At 40.5% G+C, this 26088-nt stretch overlaps 1 protein-coding gene across 4 annotated transcripts; it reads right to left on the bottom strand.

The window, feature by feature from the left end:
- Positions 1 to 1942: 1942 nt before the first annotated feature.
- LOC114043154 (U4/U6 small nuclear ribonucleoprotein Prp3) lies at positions 1943 to 24672 on the bottom strand. 4 transcript variants are annotated; one of them, XM_027862138.1, is made up of 17 exons: positions 24476 to 24586; positions 23658 to 23763; positions 22228 to 22430; positions 20006 to 20136; positions 17680 to 17826; positions 16702 to 16785; positions 15728 to 15948; positions 14728 to 15034; positions 12579 to 12745; positions 11996 to 12075; positions 10989 to 11132; positions 10187 to 10286; positions 9875 to 9988; positions 8985 to 9103; positions 8606 to 8689; positions 7169 to 7230; positions 1943 to 2333 (listed from the first exon to the last, which is right to left on the bottom strand). In XM_027862138.1, exons 3-17 carry the CDS (start codon positions 22370 to 22372, stop codon positions 2187 to 2189), a joined length of 2052 nt encoding a protein of 683 aa, XP_027717939.1. In that variant the 5' UTR covers positions 22373 to 22430; positions 23658 to 23763; positions 24476 to 24586; the 3' UTR covers positions 1943 to 2186. The 4 variants fall into 4 exon arrangements, with proteins under 4 accessions (XP_027717939.1, XP_027717938.1, XP_027717940.1 ...); XM_027862137.1 differs by lacking the exons at positions 23658 to 23763; positions 24476 to 24586 and adding an exon at positions 24615 to 24672; XM_027862139.1 differs by lacking the exon at positions 23658 to 23763.
- Between the last annotated feature and the right edge of the window lie 1416 nt (positions 24673 to 26088).

The following is a 26088-nucleotide window of genomic DNA, read 5'->3' on the forward strand; positions in this document are numbered from 1 at the left end:
CTGGCAAAGATGACAAAAATGGAAAATGACAATTTTGGAATTGCTGTTGAAAAACAGGCACAAAAATGCACTGTTGTTGAAGCTGTGACTTGGCCCAGCCATTGTGGAAAGCAGTTTGAAACTATCCCTCTGTAATTGCTAAACTCTGCAAACCCTTTGATCTAGCAGTACTACTATGCAACAGCAGACCAACTGCTATTTTACTACTCTTTACTTCTCTCCCTTCCCCTCAAAACACTCTTGCACTGAAACCCTCCATGCATTTGCTCAGACTGGTCTTCCTGCCTGGATTGGTCTCCCTCCACCTGTTTCTTACCTCAACTTACAGCCCAACCAAAATGCCATCTTTCCCACAATGCTTTCCCTACCCACACCCCTGCCCCCATCGTTGCTAATGCCCCACCCCCTTGTACCTTAACAATCATTCATACTATCTCCAATACACTTAGCAAGTATTGTCAACATTTTTTACCTTTGTGTGTTGTCTTACCTCTTTCCTCCCTCCTTCCCCTCTCCCCTATCCCTGGACTTAAAACATCATCGATTACCTGTATTACTGTGGAAGGCCTATTTCCTTCTCCATTTACAATAACAACTCACATTTATATATTTTGCAGTGATTTACAGTTACAAAGTGATCCTCACAACAACCTTGTGAGGTAGGTAGTAGTAATAGCAGCTCACATTTATATAACGTTTAAACGTTTACAAAATGCTTTCCTCACAACAACCCTGTGAAGTGGGTAATACAAGTATTTTCTCCATTTTTACAAATGAGGACTCAGGTTAGTTAAAGAGCTTGCCCAGTATCACAGCTAATAATGTGGTAGAGCCAGGGCCTTGAACCCAGGTCTTCTGACTTCAAGTACCCACTGTTACCACATTGCTTAAAAAAAACCAAAAAAACCACCTTGGTCCATTTAGAAACTTATAAATATGTCTCTTAACAAAAAGGTTGGTAAGCTCTTGCTCCAGGACATAAGGGATAATTGGGTACACAGTGCTTTTTGTACCTGGAAGAACTTGGGGGTAGGGAAATAGAGGGTTATGTGTTAGGAAAACTTTATTTTCCCTGATGACTGAGAACCTGTTGTAAGTTCAAAAGATGCACAAGTTGACTGACACCACAACTTGGTTAGCATTATTACTTTTAAGACCCTTTTAGGGGAACACCAAAGGTAAGCATCCTTTCTCTACCTCCACTCCCCAACAGTGTTCCATTAATACCCCTGAGCTAGAAGGAACTTAAGAGATGTTGTTGAATCCCCAGCATTATACAAATGAGGAAATAGAGGCCAAGAGAATTTAAGTGACTTGCCCAAGATCACACAGGAAGTAAAAAGAGCTAGGATTTAAACTCAAGATCCTAAATCCAAATCCAGAACTCTTTCCATTTGCCTGATGCAATTTATGCAGCATAAATGGAGGGTATAGTTAATATGAAGGAATCTCAAGACCTTAGATTATTTCTAGAATGACTTGAGAGGACGTTAGGGTGACTGACATCTCCTCAAGCTGTCCTAGAGATACCAAATATCTCAGAGTAGGATTCCAGTAGTCTCTGAGGGGAAGGGGAAAAGAGGATTTTTACTTTGTAAAAGAGAAGCTGCTAAGTCTCTGAATCCTCCTGCTTCATCCATCTACCTACTACATCCTTGATTACTTCTCTATATCCCACTGCCAATCTCTCCTCTCCACCAGAAAGGGACTTGGAAGTTTCCTGAATAGGAGTATCAAATATCTACTTGCTGTCTAGATGCTACTGAGGAAATGAGATCCTATCAGGAATATCTCTCCTTCCCTCACTCACTACCCCAACTCTGCTCCAAAAAATACTAGTCTTTACTGCTTCAATCATAAAAATGTCCCTATTGTATTTGTCAAAAGACTGGAATAAAAAAAGTACCCTCAAACACCTATGTGTGAAAAATGCCATACCAGGTTTAAAAATAATTCTTTAATCATATGCACAGAAAGGGAAAGGAAGGCAGCACCAGATGGACTGGGAACAGAGCAGCAGTTCTCCCGCAGTCCCACAGCTCTGCCTGGTAGTTTCTGGAGATCTCTCTCACACATGTGCACACATGTGTGCACACACAGACACACAGAGAGGTTGGGATGGAGGAATAAAGGAAAGCTGGAGGGACAAAGGCAGTGGAGAGGAACGGGTGGGGACTGTAGTTGTCTCAGTCGGTGGACTCCAACACGGACTCACTCAGTGCAAGGTCCCAGTAATGTTCAGCCCCATGCTTTTTGAAATGCTCCCTGGCCATGTTCTCTGTGGGGCACTGTTTGAACTTCATTTCTCCAAAGCTCCGATCTTTGGCTGTACCCTGGGAAAGAGACAGGGAGCAATAGAATAGTAAGAAAAGCTGTCAAAGACTTCAGTTCTTCATACATACATGATGGGAGAAACCCAGAAAAGGAAATAACCCAAAATACCTCACTTCCCCTTCTTCTGTCCTACATCTCTTAACCTCTGCTAGTGAAGTATAATCAACTCTTAATTATCTCATTGAGGACAGAATACAAAGCAATTTTCAATCCCTGGATGGATTTTCTTGCTGAACATATTTATCCTATCTTCTTGTTCCTACATATTTTAATCTTTCAAGGGATCTGTGATCCCACTGATGTGGGTACCCTTCCAACGGGGCAAATTGAAAACCCTGCATATTGATCTCTTCCTGGGTTATTTATCTGTGTCCTTCCATAAACCCTCTAAAGTGTGGAGGGGTAGGGGGTAGCACAGGGGGAAATGGGGATCCATTGGTGTTAAGGTCTTTTCTTTAAGGCTTTTAACTTTACACTAAGGTTACCTAATCAGGCTGTTCACCTGTTAGCCCTTACTCATGCTACATAATATGCCCACCTCTTTTTCTGGTCAAATGTATTTTCATCAGTATCTTTTATGCACATTTTATATGCAGTTCATCACTGGTAACATTTTGTAGCCTATTTACTTCAAGATGCTTCCTTCTATTGCCTTTTATGTGACTCACAATTTTGATTCTTCAGAAATTGTTGGTGTTCCATGGGGTGTAGCCATATGACAAATGAGATCATGTAAAGCACTTTAAAAAGTTTAAAATGCTATATAAACATTAATATCATATTGGCATTTGATTTTTTTTTGTTTCAGAATACAGCTTGAGATTGTTGAAAGCACTGGGAATTTCCTAAATGTAATTAATCCTTCTCTCTTCCTCTTATTTAATTCTAGACCCGGCTCACTATCCATCTGTAGAATCTGTCCAGTACATATCTAACAATGGATCAGCTCAAGAGGATGTTGAGTCAACTGCATTTCATGTACTCTAGACTTTTAAGCAGTCTTCATCAACTTGGTTATTACTGTGTAGATTATTAGGCTGACCCCCTTGAAAATTCTCGGAATCTCACAGATGTTCTGAAGTGTTCTGGACCTTGATGCAATCAGGAAAATGCCTTGCAAAAACAGAATTAAATGAAAGCCTTTATCATCTCTAGGAGATTTCTCTTCCCTTTAGTCTTTGATGGACATTCTCCATGACAGAGGCCAATAACTTTGGGGAGCATATTTACCTGTTAAGAGGCAAGTGATAGTAATAAGAAAATCTTTCTACAAAGATATCTCTGTTGTTGCATACATCAAGGAATCTTGTATGATATTAACATGTATGGGACACATCCTTTTGTAGTAGAGGCCTAGTTGGTATGTATTCAGAGAATTCATTTTAATAGCTTAACACATAACTAAGACAGTGCTGACAAAAAAAGCATTATGCATCTCAGAATAAAATACCAACTACTCCTGAACCCTTGTAGACTAACTTTCAACCCTACTAAACTAAAGTGAATCTCTTCAAGCTTACCAACAATGCCTTAACCATCAAATCCAAGACTGTCTTTTTCTTCTTTGACCACTCTATAAAGGTAACCATCCCTTCAGTCCTATATCTTCTCTCCTCCCTGATTTTTCTTGTACTAGTTTTCTTCCTACCTGTCTTAACTACTCCTTCAGTTTCCTTTGTTGGTAATCATCTTCTGCCCACTAAGTATGAGTATATGCCAAGATTGTCCACAGCTCTCATGATCTCATCAGCTCCCATATTAATATCAACACAGATGACTCTCATACCTACATACCCAGCTCTCATCTCTTTCCTGAATTCCAACCTGCACTATCAATTATTTGCTTGATTTCTGATATTCAGTATCTTTTCCTTCAAAACTCACCCCTCTTGGGGCAGCTAGGTGGCAAAGTGGATACAGCACCGGCCCTGAAGTCAGGAGGACCTGAATTAAAATCTGGCCTCAGACCAAACACTTAATATTTACTAGCTGTGTGACTCTGGGCAAGTCACTTAACCCCAATTGCTTAAAAAGAAAAGAACAAAACAAAAAACTCACCCCACTTCCTAATTTTCTTATGTCAATGACATTTTTCCATGACACCCAGATTTGCAACCTCAGTCATCCTCAACTCTTTACTCTCCTCTCATCCCCAACCATATCTAATCAGTTACTCAGTTTTGTCAACTTTGTCTCCAGAACATCTCTTCAATCCATCCTCTTCTCTCCATTAAAAGGCCACCACCCAGGTTCAAGATCTCATTACTTCTCAAATGGATTATTGCAATAGCCTGCCGACTCATTTCCCTATCTCCCTTCTACAGTAATGCATCCTCTACACAGCTGTCAAATTGATATTCCTTAAGCACACACATCACTCCTTTACTCAAGAAGTTTCAGTGGTTCCTTAATGCCTCTAAGATAAAATGCAAATTTCTGTTTGGCATTTTAAATCCTTCACAGTCTGGATCCAACCTATCTTTCTAGAATGATTTCACACTACTCCCCTTCAGACACCCTCCAAGTTCCAACCAAACTGGCTCATTCACTGTTCCTCATACACAACATTCCATCTCCCACCACCCTTGTGCACAAGCTGTCCTTCATGCTCTTCCTTACTTCCATCTCATGAAGGCTGGCAAAATGATAAAAAAAAAAAGACAAGGACAAATGTTTAAGGGACTACGGAAGAACAAGTATATTAGAACAATCTTGGTGGAGATGTTTAGCCTTTCTGGAAAGCAGTTTGGAACTATACCCAGGAAAATGATCAAACTATCATACCCTTTGACTCAGCTATACTAGGCTGAATATATAGCCTAAAGAAGTAAAAAGAGGAAAAGGAGGACCTATGTGTACAGAAATATTTTTAGAAGATCTTCTTGTGGTAGCCCCAAATTGGAAACTAAGGGACTGATATTAGGGAATGACTAAATAAGCTGTGATAAATGAATATAATGGAATATTACTGTGTCATAAGAACAATTTCATGGGAAACTGAGAAGTCCCTTATGAATTGATGCAAAGTGAGGAGAACTAGGAAAACAATTTACAGAATTATAATATAATGGAGAAAAACTTGAAATGCTTTAGAATTCTGATTAACACAATAATAAGCCATAAGTCCAAAAAAAATTAAGATAAAACACACCATTCTCCTCCTGACAGAGCTGATGATCTTAAATGCAGAGAGACAGATACATTTCTGTACATGGCTAATTGGTTTTGGTATTCAGGGATTTAGGGAATTTTTCCCCTTGTTTAATTTTCTTCATTGGGGTGGTTGGTGAGAAGAGAAAGTGACAGATAAATTAAAAAAAATAAAAATGCTGGCTGTTTGAAAAAAAAAATCAATTAACTACTGACCCATATGCTAAAAAGTTTTTCAGAGTGCTCTATACACACATCAAAGGAATATTTGATGACAGTATGAAAGGAACAGATTTCCTTTCACAAAGGATATTTTACAGAAGACCACCTTTACAGTCAGAACTGACTGAAATATATAGACCAGTAGTATCAAACTCAAACAGAAACTGATCCCTGTGCCCCACATATTGACTTAGAAAACCACAAATTACATTATCTATGTTCTGTTGCACTTTTATTTTGTGAAACAGTCCCCAGTTATATTTTAATCTGGTTCAGGCCTACTTAGGAGTTTTTTGTGGGGGAAGTCTGACATCTCTGTTGTAAAGAATATAAGATTCTGCTAGATGCATTGTTTGCTAACTGTATATTTGGTTGAGCTAAACACCAATTTAAAAGCTCTCCTTAACCAAAGTGTCTCCCATGCATGTATCAAAATCACACAAGATGAAAGATGTAAGAATTCAAACAATCTGCTAATTATTATCAAGCAAGGCTTAAAACACGAAGTATGCTTGCCAAAAGATGTTTGCTGCTGTTGTGGAGGTTGTTCAGCACAGAGTCCAAATGGAAGAGGAATTCTCCATAGATGGGGACATACTTTCAAATGATCCTCTCTATAGATGGAGTTGTGTGTTATATAAAGCCCCAGAACATTTCATAGCCTCCTAAATGAAACCCATAATTATTTTAAAGAATTTGGCCTACTTCTCTATATGGAAAAGAAGTGTTTGAATAATGACTAATTTATACAGGCTATGATAGGTAGATGGACAAGCCATAGACTTAATACATGAGTACATAATATATCTTAGTCAAAGGCTGGAGATGGACAATTAACTAGTCTCAGAATTAAAAAAGATTTAATCTCTGGGAAATCGAATAGTGCTTTTTTAAAGAACCAAATCCAATCCCTGAAACAAAGACCCATCTTTTAACACCCAATATTCTTCTGCCAATGCTATAATAATTGCTAAACATGGACCACAATATCTGAAGAATAAAAATTTTAGATCCCCCCAATGGAAACCAATAGTAGACCTGAGTAAACCATAATATAAGCAATTAAGAGCTCCTCAAGAAAAATGCTGTAAAACAATGTTTAAAAAAAAATACATTACGGAAAATGCAGCTGGGCTAGTCCTGCAGTGAGAGCTAGAGATAATGAGTGGATGGTTGATGTGCTGTACTGATGCCCACACAGTGTAAAGAAATCTAGAGGAGCTATGGGACAATGTGGACCTTCCATAATTCAGCCCCTACCCCGTCCTGGAAGGATTTCCAGGAGGATGAGGTATAGTATCCCCATCAACAAAACCAGAGATCCACTGAGGTATGAAAGAAGACTGATGACCTCAACACTCCCTCAATTAGCACAATTTAGAACTGACTGTAATTCTTGATTTCTGACACAAATATCTTCTGCTTTGGTATTTCAGAAAAAGCTGCTGGAAAAACCACCTACCTCCCAGACCAATGCACACTTGTTGGTTTTTTTCACAGCCTCCTCATCAGACTCCTCATCATCTAGAAAAGACAACATGGCTAAGCCTGGCTCCAAACAGACTCAGATGTACAGTTTTACAAACTGCCATTGAGAAATCCTCTAAGCTTCACATCGCCTTTTAAAGATATTCAAGACAGCCATATTTAAATGCTTCCTCTTCTCCTATATATGGCACAGTGTGATGCACTAGACCTCAAGTCATGAAGATATGAGTTTACTAGTTATGTGACACTGGACAAGCCATTTAATTCCCCTCTGTGTCAGTTTCTTTATCTCTTAAGATGAGGATAAGAACAGCACCTACCTCCTAGGTTTGTGAGGATAAAATGAGGTATTTGTAAAGTGCTTTGCAAACCTTAAAGCATGATATTAAACACTAGCTATTGTTATTATCATCAAATATCACCATGTAAGTTATGTATAGTACTGTTCATAAATTGAATTGAGAGCTCCAAACAAGTAGGGACTTTCAACAAGTCAAATAAAGGAATCTTGTACTTGGCACAAAAAATAAAAATAGTTGAATGTATGTATGTATGTGTGTGTGTAAATTTAAGATTTACAAAGCACTTTAGACCCATCATCGCATTTGATATTTACAACAACCTTAAGTGTTATTCCCATTTTACAAGTAAGGAAACTGAGGCTCAGGGTGGTTAAGTGACTTGCTCAATGATCAGACAACTGGTGTCTGAAAGGGAATTTGAATCCAGGTCTATCTTGCTTCCAAATCTAGCACTCTTTCAACTGTATCATACTTCCTCTAAGATATAGAATATATTTTCTACTCTTAGGGAACATTTTCAGCTCCTAGGGAAGTTGTAGTTTAATAGAATTACTACCATATTATAAGGAAAAGTTTAGGAACATTTTCAAATGCAACAGTAAGCAAAGTATATGCAAACAATATTTTAATTTTTTGAAGAGTGCAAAGTAAAGGAGCTATCAAAATGTAGGCAGTTAATTAAGTATATTGCTTTGGGTACCAAGTTTTGGGGTGGATGGAAAAAAGATATCATGTTGTGGGGAAGCAAAGCATTGCAAGGCACGAGGCATATGCACAGGCCCATGAATTGATGGCCAGAAAATTGTGTATAAGGTTCAACAGTATCTATGTATGGCCAAAGCAGAGTGCCCTGGCAATTGCAATGCAAGAATCAAGTGGTAGAAGATCTTTGAAGACCAGGCAGATAATTAAGTTAATTACATATGTGAAGCAAAATAAATGTCATATGAATAATTATGACACTGGCAGTAACTCTTTCCCCAAATTAATATTCCACCCAGTATTAGGTGAATAAAGGTAAAGAAGTGAGATGTAATACTCAACCCCATCCCTCCCCTCTCAATTCTCTGCCCCCTCCTCCCCCATTTACCCCTCTAACCCCTATTCACCATCTCCCTTCGTGTTAGATGTCTGTTCGTCCCACTTTATCCGGTGCAGCATTAGACGCTTGAATTTTTTCTGTGCCTTAGGGCCTAGAAAGAGAGAAGACAGAATATTCCCCCCTCTTTCTTCTCCAGACTTGGGCTAGGAAACTGGTAATAACAATACCCTCTGAGCCCATGTGATGTCCAGAAGTTTTAATGTGATGATTGGTACAACCCCTGTAAGTACTACCCTAAGCTATGGGTCTTCTACTACCAGGATACTAAGAGATAGGGTTAAAGGGTCTTGCTCCAAGATGTGCCTCTAAAATACTTCTCCACCCCATCCCCAATCTAGGTTTCAGTATTCTGGGTATACTCCTTTGATCCCTTAACCCAAACTCACCCCCTTCTACCACCACAACGTTGACATCCTTGTGAAGCACCACCACCCCTGAAAGGTACAGCTGCCCAGCATTGGCCTCAATCTTGAACTTCTTGGCTGGGTTGCTCAAATTTCGTACTCTGGAGACAGGGAAAGTGTGGTTATGTATTTTAACTTAAGTGTTAGCAGCTGATTAAATGGAGTGGAAAAATAAACCTACATGTCCAAACACGGATTTGTCCAAATTTGTTTCTCAAAAACAAAACAAAACAAAAAGCTTTTTTTGTTTTTGTATATGGAAAGCTGCTGACTGTTTAAACAGCACAATTAATGGACTCTAAAAAAGTATTTCAACTGTTTTATATCTCTGTCCCCCCACATCACTTAACAGTCCCCAGAAACAGAAGGTACTCTATAAATATTTCCTGGTGAGTCAGCAATAAATTCATTTTGAAGTAGGAGAGTATAACAGTAATAGTTGAATGGTAGGACATGATAAAAATCAATATGGAGGTGAGGGAAGGAGGGCTACCAGTACTTTCTTGAAAGTTGGTCTAAGTGAAGTGAAACTAGAAATGTTAAGTTCTAAAAAGGATGAGCAGCCACAATTTATAATCTGATTGTAAGAGGTTAGTTCATTCAGCCTAGCAGATCAATACTAATTCACTGACCTAAAGTCAAAGAAAAAAGACTTTACTACACTGGCAGAAGAATTTAAAATTACAACAGAAATTTTATTTCCCAGGTCCAATCCCACTCCTATTAAGCTCTTAAGACCTTAACTTCATTAATTTAACACTGAGGTTGGTGTTAGGAAAAGCTTTGTGGACTGTACTAACTGCCCCAAGCATTGGTTTGTCATACTATTTTGATATTTATGTGGGCAACACTGGCTCAACAAAGACACCTACCTATATACAGATATGTGTACCCCCTGTGAAATGTCTTCTTTTAGCTTTTTAATTTTCTTGACCTTTCTCTGTTCTGCTGTTAGTTTTCGGGCAGCATTGGCCTCTTCATGCGCTCTGTCGTGACAGGAAGGACATCCACAAGTAAGAAAGGCATTGAAGACCAGAGGCAGGGCTGAGGGAAAGAGAGAGCAACAGAGGACTCTCCCCTCCTCTGTCTACCAGTCCCCCAAGGGAGGCCAAAATCCAACCTGCTATCCCACAGTGTGAAAAAGAACCCTGCCCGAGGTCCCCACCTTGTTCCAGGGCACTTACTTCTGTCTTTTTGCCATCTGGGCTCTGACGTGGGCTTCCACTTTTGTGGGGTCTTGAACAGCTTCTGTGCCTAATACTCTCATCAAGTTGGAAATTCTTACTGCATCAGAAACAAAACAGTGTTGCCTACACATCATTTCCTCAGCTGAGACAGCTCTTCCTACCTCTCTTCCTCTAACCTATGTCCCCAATACTATTTAAAACCCTTGGAAAAGTATTCCCTGATAAATGCATTGGAAGCGTAACTTTTCCCTCTGCGTTTCCTCAGTTTATGTAGCAAATTAACACTAAGCTAAATTACACTGCAGCTAACTTGTTACTTTGTTCTGACTATGGAATGAAGACTTTCCTCTCTCTGTGTACTGAATCTTGAGCTAGACTGAAAAGTGCTTGATGTCAAAGAGGATGTCTCTCCCTATGGAATGCCCTCCTGTCCTGGCAACACAGGCAAAGAGAGAAGAGATCTCCAGTATGACTTGATGTTCTCCTTAACGATTTCTAAAGCACTTTTCCTCCTAAAAGCTCAATACAATACACAGCATTCTCAAATAACTCTTAACAAAAGATTTCTAAATATCTGGAAAATAAGTAAGTTATTTTAAACAAATTCACTCATACTGTGGAAACTTGGAAGAGAAGGGAAAAGGAAAAAAGTGAATACAATTTTGCATAATATGACCTTCTGTACATACACAGTAGTCCTCCAGTAAAAGTCAAGGCAAGGAAAAAGAAATACTGAAAATTACCAAGACAAAAGAGTTCATGCTGCCATCCTTCTCCCCCTTAACCTAAGAGTCCTCACCTTTGGGTTCAGGAGGAGGCATCAAACCCAGCCTGACTTTCTCTTGTAGCTCCTTCTGAGCTTCCCTCCGTGTCTGCCGCCTAAGTTTTTTCTGTTCCTTTTTGGTGAGGTACACCCCCAATGTTACTGGCGTGTCACTGTCCACTGTTAAGAGAAGCATAGAGAGGGAGGCAGATTAGAGGAGCCAGTATTAATCTGAAGCACAGCTAAGCCTAGGGAGGGGGTAGAATGTATCTCAGCGTAGAGAATATTGACTGTAGCTGGATAGTTACAGAGACTGAATGAAACTCTGCAGCTCCTTTTAGAACAGGAGAAAGAAGGAATTGGGGAATGATGTAATGTTCAGTATTGGGCACCTGCATGCTTCTTTATTCTCCCTTAAAAAAACAAAAATTAAAAATCTGCTTTTAAAGTCTAGATGACTCATGTTAGAAGTAACTGGGAAAAACTAGATTAAACGAAACTAGACACCAAACTTTAGTGGACTCACTGAAGGACAAAGGATAGGACTCAGGCCTGCAAAGTCCAGTGTACTAGTTTCTACCATACAATCGTATCCTTTCTGGACCTAGTTTCCTAATCTGTAAAAGGAAGGGCCAGACTCAATCTTCAAAATACCTCAAGCACTCTATGATTTCTCAAACTGATAATGTAAAACAAAAAAGAGAAAGAAAGGAAAGTACAGAAACTGAATGGAGACTGGTGTGGAACATGAGCTGGAGCCACAGTTCCAGGAAAAGTCCAGCTTGCTATTAAGACAAAAGGGGTGTTTTAAGTGCAAAGATATGCCCCCACCACAATAAGCCATCAAGCTAACATTCAGAGATCTGGAACCAGCACTAACAATTTCATCTAAAGCAAAGTTAGAAAGATTGAATACAAAGGAATAGCTTAGGGAAGCACTGACTATGGCATTTTCTCTTTCTTTGTAGTCAGATTATGATTAAATCAGGATAAGGAGAAAAAGAACCACCCACTACAAACTGGGTAAATGATCCACCCTTTACCTGGAGGGTTTAGCTGGGCTGGATGCTCTACAAGGTTTGTGATTCCAAAATAGTCCTCTTTCTTGGGAGCCTCCCCTGTACTAGAATTAGGGAAAGAAGAAAACAAGGATATGTGAGTGGAGATGATTTCAAAGAAGTGGGACTCCCAAAGACTTCCCCTACACTCACTCAAGCACCTCTTCAGTGTTTACGTGCTCATTATATAATACGTGGATCATGCCATCTTCCCTGCAGAGTGCCAATAGCTAATTTTTAATCACAATTTGACTACTATATAGCCAGGTGAACTATGTAATTAATCAATTGTATTTAAGAAATACAAATCAACTTTACTGTTAGTGCATTAAGAACATAATTAGAAAAGTAAACAGGTTGAAAAACATTATTTTTGATTATCTACAGCTTCAAATTACCTAAACTTATTTTTCTCCATAGCCAAAATGAAGATTGATGGCTGTACTAGAAATGAATTTACATATACATGTTTATTTATCATCCTTAAATGTATGCTTTGAATTTTTTTCACACGTCTCATCTCTTCCATTTAGATTATATCTCAAAAAATGTTAACTAGTAAACTCACGGGTCAAAACCATTAGGGATAATGTAGGAGTCCCACCACTCAATATCAGGAATCTCTCCTTCTTTTAGTTCTTTTTTAGGGGCAATAAGTGCCAACTTGGTTGAAGTATGGATGCCAGTTTTTCTGGCTGCCTGTGAGATCTCCGCCTGCAGCTTCTCTAGCTGAGCCTGAGAATCAGAAAACACAGATGCAAGGGGAAGCTGAAGTCACAGTAATCTGGGAGGTAAAAGAAGCCTGTCTTTAAAAACATTCCGCTTCTTGGGCTGTCTTTTCACTACCATTTGACCACTTCAGTACATTCCCAAAGATTCAAGGACAAAGGCTACTACAACTCACCAGAAGGGGCAGACGAGAAGCCTACGCCCAGGACTTGGGGACTTAAAGGTTCACCTCTAAACCACATACCCCAGAAGTAGGTGAATGCCCTAGATATCATTGTACTACTGTGCTCCCACGATGTATTGTTATTCTGATGTGCCTAGCATCTAATGGACACTTGATAAAGTGAATGTGTAAAGTAGTGTACATAAAACTTGGGAGACAGTGGGAAAATGGCATTGATCCTGAAGCAATGAATTTCACTGAAGACAAAATGTAGTCTTCTCTGGTATCCTGATGCTGAAGTTGTTTGGGGATTGCACACCCAAGACACCAGGAAATATTTGTGCATGAAAGTGCCTCTAATACCTCATGACCCACAAAAAAAAAAAAAAAAAAAAAAAAAAAAAAAGCCTGTTTTTGGGTTCCTTAGGGGGAATCACAGATTTAGAACTAGACTTAAATGATAATCCAACCCTCTCATTTTACAGATAAGGAAATTGAGGCCCAAAGATGAAAATAGTAAGTGGCAGAACCAGGCTCTGGACCCATGCCTTCTGACAATAAATCCAATGATTTTTCCATAGCCTCTATTAATATTATTAACAGTTTAAGAGGAGATTTACATAATAGGGAGAGTAGGGGAAAGCCTGGGTATCTCAGGACTATATAAATGTAAAGCTGCTAAATCACCTCCTTCAGGAAGGCTTTTCTACTAATCCCACTCAACTCTGATCATTTCATTCACTTTAGTGCACCTTTAGCATTTATGCACATATCAGAGCCCCAACCTGGGGAAGACAATCTTCTCAGCAAAGGAGTAGGTCCACAATAGGGCTGACCTGGCTGAGGTCGAGTACTTCAAGCATGTTTCATTTCTTTTTCTAACCAGCTTGATTTTAGGACTCCACTGACCCCAGCCTTGACTAGTCAGGAAGGCTAGGGAGTGGCCATCTCCTCTCCTTGGCCATTGTACACACACACACTTCAATTCTTCCCCATCCCCCCATTCCACCTCTTTCTCAGGAACTGAAAACCAAGGCAATATTACTTTTGCTACTATGAAGGGTACGACAATTTACTGATCTAAGGTTCCATTCAGAATCAAGAGTTGAATAGCTAAAGCTCCTTTTTCCTATCACTTACTCCCTGGCTCTCCCTCATAGTCATCTGTATCAGCCCCATGCCTCCTCCCATATCTCTAACGCAACTCTTTTATCCTGCCATTGTGCCATCTGGAATCTATTATTAACAAACTGCCCTCTATATTAAGACAGTGTTGTCCCCTTGGAAATTGCTTTTTATATTTTATATTTATTTATATTTGTATAGGTTGTCTTCCCTCTTCCCCAACAGAATGTAAGCTCTTTTGAGGATAGGAAGCTTTATTTTATATGTGTCCTCAGTGCCAAACACCATGCCTAGCTCCTAATAAATTCTTGTTGAATTAGATAGATCACATTCAGCCAAAAATTCCCACGAAAATTCACTAAGGACAGAAAGGAGGAAATAGAACTTTTGCAACTTATAGTCCATTCAATTATCCACATCATGCAGATCACTTGAAGCAAATTTTAATCCTAAATTAGCTTCTCTCTTTTGAGCTGTAACCTTGCAGCTTAACCTCATCAGGTGGTATGTTCTCAGAGAACGCAAACTCAATTTAATGTCAGCCTAATGAAAATTTAATTAAGCAAATCCAACATAAAACTATGAAATATATGGTTGCTGCCCTGCAATACACAAAAAACTTAGTAGCAACTATACTATAAACATTCTAATTTCCTTTCTGCTAGCTTCCTGAATTTTTTCAAGCTTTGGCGCCAGTTACCTTTGTCCGTAATCTCTGGGCAATCTTTTCAAATTTGCCCTTGTCATGGAACTTAAAGGTACGTCTTTGGCGCTGGGAAGGGGCAATGGAGACTCGGGGATCAAAAAATGTGTTGGATTCCATGTCCTCTGATGGCTTTTCCTTGAGCTGCTGCTTGAATTGTTCCCGTTTCACAGCCCGAATGTTAGCCTTTAGTGTTGGCATTCGGTGTGTCAACTCAATCTCTTTGCCTGTAGCATCTACTGTTCGGCCTTGTTCATCCAGGATCAGGGGTGTAGGCTTTGTCTGGTCCTTCAGCTCCACCTTCCTGGGGGGAAAAGGGGGAGTGGGGAAAAAAAGCCCAATTTACAATTTTATCTGCAACCCTAGGGAAGAGCTAGATTAAGAAATTCTAAGATGTTTCATGCTATCTTCAATAAGTAATAAGAAATATCTCAATTATAAAGTACTAATCAAACTGAGTAATCTAACATGGGACATAAATTATAATAACAAAAAGATCCATAAATTATAAAACTGGTTAAGTGGAATTATAACTTGTCTTGTAAACTGAATTTCTTAAGGCTCATCTATCCCATTTAATTAGGATCAAACAAGGAGGTGAAAACTGATTCCTGATCTAGACCCATTCCAGTTATTAAAAGAGGACTTATGACAAGCAGCTTTTCAAAATGTTTTAGAACACTGGTCTGCTTTAAAACAGATGAGTTTAATGAAATGAGCTCTGGGCAAAAAGACCTGATTTCTAATTTGATGTGAAAGCCTTCTGGGTGACCGTAACTTCAGTTATCACATCTGTAAAATAAGAAAAATTCTTGCCCCCTTAGGGATTCAGGACAAATTCAACAGATATTTGCCCATCACTTACATGGATCTTTAAACAGTGTTTGAAAAACAACTTAGGCTGTTTTGAAGAAATAATGTCAAAGAATGCCAAAGGCTTTTCTCAACTGTTACCTTCAAAAACAGCAAAGGGTCCAAAAGGAAAGTGAGTACTCACGGGGGAGCAATGCCCATAGCATGAAGGTTGGCCAATCCAACCATGTTGGCATTGCCAATAAGTCCTGGTTTCAGTGCCAGCTGAGCCTGGATCCGAGCTTGTAGTTCAGCTGCTTTCCGGGCCTTTTCGATGGCATCATTCATAAAGGTGGCAGCCTGAGAAGGCTGAATAGTATTGCCAATTGGCAGCCGTTCTGGTTGAGAGGAGGAAGGAGTCTTTGGCTATGAGATGTACAGGAAAAAAAGACAAAGTTAAAAGGGGAGGGAACAGAGTTCAGATGGGATTTATGAGGTTTTGGGTCCAAAAAATGCCACCATACCTGGATGTGCAACCAAGTGATACTGTAGTAGTTACCTAACTCATTTTCCCTCCTCAATATCCTCCTCCCACCAAGCCACCCTTCATACTGCTACCAGATTAACCTCATTTATACACATGGATGGTCAAAACCCTTTAATGGTGGCCTAATGACAATTAAAGTTACATCTTCTTAGGCTGGCATTCAATGCAATGAACAACCTAGCAATGCTGCACCTTTCCTAGCTTTCTCATATACTGCCCCATTCATGGCAATATAATCCAGTCAAATAGGGGTGGTCACTATATCCTCTACACATCCTATACCATCTCATCTCACCTTTGCTCATTGTACTAAAAGGAACCCACCTCATCTCCACAGATGAAATCATACCCATTCTTGAAGTCTCTACCAGAAGTCTTTCCCAATGTTCCTCCTCACTAAAGTCCTCCTCTCCAAGGACCTTAAAGAGGACTAAATGAGTTCCAGCTCTTTTACATACTATGTATTATTTGTTTTGGTTATTTTTGTAACCTTTACTACATGAGAACAGAACCTATGTCTTATTTAATACTTATTACTAATACGCAAAGAATAGGCATTTAACAGACGTTTATTGGAAATTGCTGAAATGTGGGATTCAGCTCTGTCTTTTTGATGGGATTGAGTACTATACCTGAGGGGTAGGAGGACTAATGAAGCTCAGCTGTTTTTTCCTTTCCTCAATCTGCCTTGTGGCTGCCTCCATCATTTGTTTGATCTGGAGACAAAGTACAGTGGTTAATATCATCTTCCTTCCTTCTTAGAGAAGATTAAGTCACAAGAAACTTCAAATATCTAGCTGAGCCCTGATAATCTCAAGCTGTTTTGTGTAAAATTTGGTAAAGGCAAAGATGTGGATGGGAATTTTTGGTACATACTTGCTAAGTGTGCCCAAACTGCCTCCTTCTGGGACCACAGCATAAGAGCACATCCTTCCCCCTTCCCTTCAAAGATTCCTACCCCTGTCTATGTCTTTGACGTCTTCTTCTTGTTCAAAAGAAGCTTGGAACACTAAAGTTTCAGGAATCAAAGACAACTCCTGCTTTTATGTTAACATATTCCATAAAAGTAATTTGGGGGGTGGGGGGGGACCACGTGGCAGCTAGGTGGTGCAGTGGATAGAGGACTGGCCCTGGATTCAGGAGGACCCGAGTTCAAATCCAGCCTCAGACACATAACACTTACTAGCTGTGTGACCCTGGGCAAGTCACTTAACCCCATTGCCTAACCAAAAAAAAAAAAAAAAAAAAGTAATTCTGTGGGCAATTTCTTTTAAGCCTTTAAAATGTTTTAAATGTTAAAAGCTCAATTTCATTTTAAAATAATATAATGTTTAGCAGTGAGAGTTTAAAGGATATTATTTCTGTCCTAAAACCATGACCTTTAGGCTTTGTTATCTCCTTTTCCACATCACCCAGAACCATAGGTACTAGCTATTTTTTGGCTACTTGACTATAAAGCTTCACTCCATAAAGAATATTGAACAGCAATAGGAAGCATCACTTTTCCTAGTAGCTAAACAAAATCTCAATTCAAGGCCAGGTTGGATCTAGATCCACGTCCCCTTAATCCTCAATTCACAAACTACTTACCTCTCATGTCTGTCACTAACCTGTAATTTGGTCAGCATTCCTGGGCTTTCAGATGGTGGTCCAGGAATTACCTCTGGCTCCTCCTCCACCTCCTCAAACCTTGGTATACGCCTCTTCTTGACCCCCGATGACTCCTTAGATATCTCTGAGTCATCACCAAACACCTCCTGGGAGAAGCCAAAACAAGAGGCAGATTTGTTTCTGTTCTTAATGACAAAATGCCATCATACCCCCAACCCAATTAGTATTTTGTGGCTTTGCCCTGGGGGTTGTAACAGAGCCTTGCAGATAGCTACCTGATAAGACCCAGGGGTAAGCCTGGCCTTGAAGGCCCTCCATCAACTGTTAGCTCCATCTTACCACCTTTATGACTCTCCTACACAGATCCTCTGGTCCATTCAAGCAAATTTCCATCTCTGTCTTCATAAATACCATTACTCACACATCCTCCCTCTCTTCCTCTCCACCAACTCAGATCCAACCACTCCTAAAATCCTATTCAAAACTCACCTCCTTCAGGAAACTTTCGCTGATTAATAACCTCACCCAATTCTGATTACACCTTTGTTTTACACCCTCAAGCATGTATGTATAATGTTTGAGCTATATTAAGTTGCATTTGTTGACATTCTGCTTGGTATGTGTTCTTTATCATGTGTATGTGTTCTGGTTCCCCAACTAGATCTAAGTTCTTCAAGGGCAAGAACTCTTTGTTCCTTAGTACTCCCCCACAGCACTTAGTTCAAGGCCCAGCACACAAAAGACACTTGGTCGTCTACTTTTCAAGGTGAGTTTAACATGGCCAACAACGGCCAAGTGGAAGGGGCAATGGGAAAAAGCAAATGTACACACCGGTGGTAGGCTTTGGGTGACATCCCCTCTTCACTAGGAGGGCTCGTGTTTTGCAAGGACATATCCTCAGTCAGGGGCGGGCGCTTCCTGGAATTCCTACAGTTCAAGAGAAAGGACTCTCCCATAATATATATAGTGTGTGGGAATAGGGACCTAAGGGGACCAAAAGTGGGACCTCTGTCCCAAGGCTCCTTAAGCACAAAGATGCTAAAACATCTCCTCCAGGAAGACTTCTTGACTAATACCACCCAACTCTGGTTACTTCATTCACTCTAGCATATATACAGCATTTATACACATATAGTAGAGCCCCAGTATAATGTAAACTACTATTATGCAGATTCTGTCAAGTCCCCTAAACATAACAAAATTAAAAGTCTGATACCCATAAGGTGGGTATCAGTCCTGTCCCCCAACACTAACATTATAAAGGGGTTCCACTGTACTTTAAAACACCTAAATATTTTACATCTCTCTTGGTATCTCATATCTATGTTCTATCTCCCCATTAAACTATGATTTTTCTCAAGTTTCTCAATATTCTTTATATTCCTTTAGAACCCTACATATAAAAGGTATGTGGTGTTCACTGACTATTTCTCTCTGGTCTAGGTCTCTCTGTATCCTGGCTGCTGTGGGGCTGGAAGAAAATTCCTTTCCCTTCTCTACAACCTGATAATGCTGGTGGCATGGCCAAAACAGCGAAATATTAAAATATCTTGGAAGGATGGGGAAGGAGGAGATTCTGTGATGGGATTTACAGAAATAAATAAAAAGCAGGAAGAAAAGAACTTTAAGCCAAGTAAGACCAGCAGACTGACTACTGCTGATGAAAAGAAAGGGGGTATGACCTACATGAAAGCCAAAATAAAAAGTAATGGAGTAGAAAACTACAGGTTGTCCATGAAGCTGTTGTCCCTTAGCTATGAGCTCCCCAAAGAAAGCATCTTTGGTAGTATGCTCTATGCAAAACTAAGTACGCTCAATGCATATTCAATAGTTATTTTTCAGGAACACCAGCCACAAGTTCTACTAGGAATTCCTTAAAAACTAATAACAATGATAACTGTATCTCAGGGAAGCAATGGACCTAGGCTCAGAGGCAACAGGTTAGGACCCAAATAGGGAAAAACCAAAATCACAAAACCCTAGGAAGAAGCTATTATTTATTAGAGGTGAGGAGAAGAAAAAGTGAAGAGAGACAGATGCCAATAATTCCTTATCTTACAGCACAATTATGTATGTAAAGGGTAAAACTACTGGTTTTCTGGAGTGTTTGCCTCATGATGTGTTTCCATGTTTCACCACCATAAACTAAAGAATAAGAATCAAAGTTGGTATAAAAACAAACTCACTGTCTGTTCTACAGCCTAAAGCTTTCTCTTGAATGTTAGGAATTCTATTGTGTCTATGTGTGTGATCACAGAAAGTTCAGCTGCTAGTGTTACCACTGAAAATATTCCCATGCCATTTAATCAGCCAACCAAAACCTACCTTCAATTCTCGTTTTCTACTTCTGTCACTGCTAGACTTGGAATGTCTGGAACTACGACCCTCCTCTACTGCCTCAAACAGTTTGTCGACAAACCGAAGGGTAGAATCATCGAGAAAAGGCTTCAAGTGATCTGGTGAAGAAAAAGGTAGAAGTAGAAAGGTCTGAGAGTTTAAAACAGTTCTGTATATATAACAGGCTCTCCAAAATATCTATTAAATGAAACGATCTAGTACTAATAATACAAAGTGCCTAGATCAACTATTCTTCTCCACCCAAAAGAGTGCTCTTGATTTTTTCTGTGGGATTCTCTTAAGTGCAATGTTTTATGGAGACATTTTTCTTATGTTTTATGAGGGAGAAATGTAGGTTATAGTTTTCATGGAGTGGAAAGTGGCAACATTCTGAGATCCAGATAAAAACTACCTCATGGCCAAGAATCATGGGAATTTGTCTGGCCTATTTTCAAGAGAGAATTCCATACTACATTAATATAAGGATATGTGGCTTTGGCAAACTAAATCTCCAATTTAAGGGTTTCACTAAATTTAACCCTTCCTATTACCCTGAAGGGCCTATGCAGACAACTTAAACCAAAAAACACATGTGCTGCAAGGAATGTGTGTTAACATCCTAAAAGTAATAAACAATAATAAACTTAAAATATGATTAACACAGTTTTGAAAAAGTAACTAGAAAACTTCAGGGCCACGAATACTTCCACAACTTCATTACTGTTATTACTGTCTTTTAGCTTCAAATCCCTTTCAAACCTGGTAGTCACTTTATGAATACCATAGAGAGAAAACACCCAGAGAAGGATGTGAGATAAATAGCATTAAAACAAAAAAAGCCCTCGGTTACTAGGGAATAGAATTCAATTATGAGTCTTTAAAAGAAAAGGCAAGATAAAGTAAGATACTGATACCAGAGTGTTTTAAGAATCAGTCCAATAACCCAATCTTATGAAGAAACTTAAAATCTCCCTCAAGTGGTAAGCACTAAACTGATGGCATGGGAGACACATCATTAGCAAAATCCAAATCCCCCACTTTTTAATTTCACTCAAGTACTCTCTAAGTTAGGCTTCAACCTGGCTACTTCAGATACATTTTTACTGAAAGTTACTTTGTTTCATTTATTGTGCTAAAGGATTTTCTACATCGTCAAAAATTATTGACATAGAGGGGACCGGGGTACAAGGTAAACGAAAATTTATGCCTATATGGTTTTGGAAGATGTATGATTTTTTTATTATAGCTGACTTACTTTTCTAATTATATTTAATTGTAAGTTATTAAAAGAATTACACGTGTGCAAACGCGCGAGCACACGCACAAACACACAGAGACGATACTCACTTTATGTAAGTAGACCTCTTTAGATAGATACTCACTTTATGTAAGTAGTATTCTGCAGACCTCTATGCAACGCGATTTTTTACCTAATGTGAATTTGCCCATGGATGTGGGGAAGGGAGGGCAAATAGGGGGCCATGCACTCGTGGAGAGAGGTGCCTGGCCACAAAGGGGCCTGTCCAGAACTGAGAGGGCAGAAAGGGGGGGCCAGACAAGCACAACGACAGAAGATGGGTGACACACAGGGGCCAGGGACAGACATGCAGTACCCGTGCACAGACAAATGGAAGACAGACACACAGGGCTGGACAGGTGGGCAGAGTGGGGCAAAGGTCTTCTCTCTTGGAGACAGAGGTCTCAAGCCAAGCTTCGTATTTGGTGGCAGGGCTATCTCTCCATATCTCCACGCTTCTGCCTTCACTTGGAAAGCTTTTAAAATTTTTTTTGGGGGGGGTGGGGAGGCATGGAGCACCAAGCCAAGGGGCAGGAGTGGAAAAGAGAGAAATTGCAGTATTGTAAAGTTGACATAGGTGTTTTTTGGAAGGGGGATTTCTCTCAGAATTCTTTAGAAAAAGTTGAATTTGTGTAACGCAAATTTACATAAAGCAAAAATTGTCTATATATAAACATTTTATGTACATAAAACATATAAGCATACATGACTAAGGAGATTCAAAAGACACTAAGTAGATAATCCAAAAGCAAATAATTAAGATTGACTATTCCTATTACCCAACACAAGGAGAATAGAGCCTTCTTCCTTCAGAGTTCCAATATCATTTCAACTCTAACAAGAACACTTCAAATATTTCAGTCCTTAGTGTCAGGCTGACAGACATATACAGGGACCCAGAAAAAATACATACCAGCTGCTTTCTTCTTATCCATGCCCTTTCCTACACAATTTAATGCTGCGGTGACCACTGTGGGCTCTGAGAAACCCAATACCCTCTTCACTGTCTTCTCGATCCATGGCTTCAGCTCATCCAGCTCCCTTTTGGACAGGGCCATTCTTCAGAAGAAGGGACAATGGACAGTGAGACAACCTTAGATATACTCAACACAGCACCTATGAGTGAATCATGAAAAAGTGATTGGGAAGGGTAGGAGACCGAAAATAATACAGAGTGATGCTTATTTTATTAGAAATGTCTTCTCCCCTGGCTACCTCCTACACCCCTGGGCAAGTTACTGTTCTACAACTGTGGATAATTCCTCCCCCTGGCAACAACCTCTGTAAAGAAAATCCAAAAGACAGCATCTCTTACACTAACCCTGGGGGAACTAAGCTGAGTACTGTATTCTGATGCTTCCTTCCTGATACTACTACATCTAGAGCCTGGCAGATTACATAATATGGAAACATAGAAGTCTTTCAGAAGTCATCTCGTGGCCTCAGGCACGACCTCCCCTAACCTCACTCTGACTGACAGAATCTTGTTCTGTGGGATTATAATACAGGGCAGTGGGTCATGAAGTACTTATGGTAGGGTCAAACACTAATTTTACACTAAGGCTTACAACTTCTAAGAACGTTCCTTTACAGATTTTTATCTTCATGCCACCATACCTCAATTTCATTTAAATCCTGTATGACCAACCCTCTCATAATGCAAGTTTACATGAAAGACCACTTTGATGAGGTGCTTGAAGGGAACATAATCTTGCTAGACAAGGATTCTCCCTCTCTCCTGACTGTTCTTTCCTTCTAGCCTCCTAATTCTTGAGTTCAGCAGAGAAAAAAAGAAACCACTGAGGATTCTTCTGAATAACAGACCTCACTCAACATTCTACTAAGCAGGGCTGTCATTTATATACACGCTTTTGCTTGTCTAGCTAAATCAGAAGCTATTCATTGACATAAGACATTTTCTTATGTATTCTCCCTATATCATCTGGTATAGAGCTCAGGACACGGGAGAAAATAATTGCTCACTGATTTAGCCTTTTCAAACCTAAGCAAGAGCATACACCAGAGTTTCCGTCCAATTTGTAATTCTAGCTTTCTTCACTTAAAAGCTTTCTTCATTTAAATCTTCTTTAGAGTGTCCTAAGACATCTTTTCCCTATGAAAAATAGAGTAATTAATGTCTTCATTTCAGGACAGGAGAGGCCTGTACAAGTTCATACTCTGTACTGCCACCAAACTATGATTTTGAATTTGGGATAAACCAAGATAGAGGGTCCACAGAGGAAAAAATGAAACTAAAGGAGAAAAACCACATACAGGACATTCTGAACCTGAATATCCAGCATCTGTATTGCTGAAAGAAAACTCATCAACAATTCTATTCACCTATCAATTAGATAGCGGAGGAGTCTCTCCAGAGGGTCTCAATCTTCTTATGGAATCATAGCTTGCAAAAGACTTTTTCCAAACTCCTACTTGACCATACATACTCCTGAATTAAGGAAACAGAGTGGGAATGATATCATGCATGGTACTGATAGGGATCCCCGTATTGTTGTCAAGAGTAGGGAATGGGCAACTTAATTCCTCTGGCTTTCAGGATCCCACCAGTAAAATAGGGATTAAGACAAAATGGTTTGCCTATCCTCAAAGGATTGTTGTGAGGACCGGGTTAAATAGTGAGCGTTCTTTTGTAAATACTTTAAAAACTACAAAAGGAAAAACATTGCCATCATCACATCCGTAGCGTTTATAAGACTGGAATAGTTAGATATGACGCTGAATGCTCGTAAACGAACTCACCACTCCACGCTAGTTCACATGAAATGAAAACAAAACAATGAGTGTGGGTGATACACAAATCAGCTCTGGGGAGTACAACGACACTGTCACTGGGCAGATGACAACAGATTTTAAAGTACAGCAAAGATAATCACCCCACCTCCACTAGGCAGTCCGAATGACCCCCAATGAATAAGAAGGGCGGAAGTTTCCAGTCCAGTTATTTACGTTTCTCCTCTTGGGATGCTTCCCCAGGCACGCTCTTTTTTCCCCTTTGACCTAACTCCCTCCCAGTCTTCCATTCCCCCCCCTACCCCCCGGTTCTGCCCGTGCACCTCACCTCAGTCCGAGCCTCTTTTCCCCTTCCCGCCCCCGCCCTTTTCCTCCCTACAATCCCCGCCACCCCACTCCCCCTCAGAAACCTCTCCTCGGCCACTTTCCGTTGGGCCCATTCGCCTAACGAACCGCCACTTCCAATTCTGCTCTGACTGCGGCCAGGGCTGGGAGGCTGAGCCCCCAGGCCCCATGGCCAGCGACACCGGGCCCGAGCCCGCTACTCACCTCACAAACTTCAGCCCCTGAGACGGAGCCCGAACGTTACACCGGAACCGGAAGTCGGTCAACCTTACGACTTGCCGTCGTTACCGCTGCCTCCGCCACGCGGCTTCCCGCCCGGCGCCCCTGGCACGTGACGGTGGCGAGCCCACGGGGAGCAGAGCAATACGGGTAGGCTCGCTCGCCCGCCCACCCGCCGCGGCGCATGCGCAGGGTCCTTTCGAAGCCTAGGAGGACTTCCGATTGCCAGGAGTATCCGCCCATCATTATCCCGTGCGGAAAACCGGAAGTTCGTTTTTCCGGAAGAGGAAGTAGAGACAGCAGACGTTTCCCTGTGTGGGAAGCGGGCGCTTTAAGGCTGGGACCTCTTCCTTTATCCTTGCCCTTCGCGTGCAAAGTAAGATTTGCGCTCTCGGTCCCGAGACCAATTCCGCCAACGTGTAGTAAGCGCCGGCCTGGTGCAGAGTACTGTGCTAGGACCTGGTAAAGTGTGAACAATAAAAGCAGGCTTTCAGCCTTTGCGCAGTTTGCTGACACGGCATGTAGGTTCACAGTTTTGCGTCGAGGGTGCATATGGAGAGCCTCAAAGTCGTCTGAGGAAGGTAGTTCCAGTCTCTCATCGTCTTTAAAGTGGGGATAAGGGGATAAAGAACCTATTTAAGTACACTTTCTAGCACCACCTGACTCAAAAGGTTGTATATCTCTCCGAAACCCTTAGTAAGTTCTAAGTGCCAGACATTGAGAAGACAGTCCCTACTCTCAAGGTTGTATATCTCTCCGAAACCCTTAGTAAGTTATAAGTGCCAGACACTGAGAAGACAGTCCCTACTGATCCAGTGCGGGAAGACAACATGCAAACAACCGTGTACAAACATGCTGTATACGGGATAAATTAATAGACAGAAGGCACTGGCATTAAGGAGGTTTGGGAAAGGCCTCTTGAAGAAGGTGAGTTAGTTGAGACTTCAAGGAAGCTTGACAGAGAGGAGGAGAGAGAGCATTCCAGGCATGGGGAAGAATCAGCTTAAGTGCTTAGAGTGGAAGATGATTTATCTTGTCGGAAAAACAGCTGGGAGGCCAGTGTCACTGGATTGCCGAGTACCTGGTTGAGGGAGTGGTGGTGTTAAGATATAAGAAGACTGGAAAGATAGGAAGAGGCCAGGATACAGAGGACTTTGTATAAGACAAATAGAGGATTTTCTGTTTGATCCTGGAGGCAATCTGGAGCCAGATTGTATGCATTAGAAAAGTCAGATCTGTGTATTAGGAAAGCTAACTTGACAACTGAGGGGATGATGGACTGAAAGGGGGAGTCTTTCCCCGATTTATGGCAGGCAGACCCACCAGCAAGCTATTGCAGTAATCCAGGTGTGAGTTAATTAAGGCTTGCAGCAGGATGGCAGTGTCAGAGATAAGGGTGTTGTATCAAGAAATGTAAGAAACAACAAGACTTGGCAATTGACTGGCTATGGGGAATGAG

The sequence above is a fragment of the Vombatus ursinus genome, unplaced genomic scaffold, assembly GCF_900497805.2.
Source record: "Vombatus ursinus unplaced genomic scaffold, bare-nosed wombat genome assembly UNPS02014768.1, whole genome shotgun sequence".
Lineage (NCBI taxonomy): Eukaryota > Metazoa > Chordata > Mammalia > Diprotodontia > Vombatidae > Vombatus > Vombatus ursinus.

Bases quoted from the DNA above. Each gene is read 5' to 3' on its own strand.
- LOC114043154 (XM_027862137.1), bottom strand. From the start codon at position 22,372: ATGGCCCTGTCCAAAAGGGAGCTGGATGAGCTGAAGCCATGGATCGAG. The intron at 12,746-14,727 runs GTAACTGGCGCC...TCTGATTCTCAG, and splicing joins CCCAGAGATTACGGACAAAG to GCTCAGCTAGAGAAGCTGCA. The intron at 7,231-8,605 runs GTGAATAGGGGT...TGTCTTTTCTAG, and splicing joins ATCTAACACGAAGGGAGATG to ATGATGAGGAGTCTGATGAG.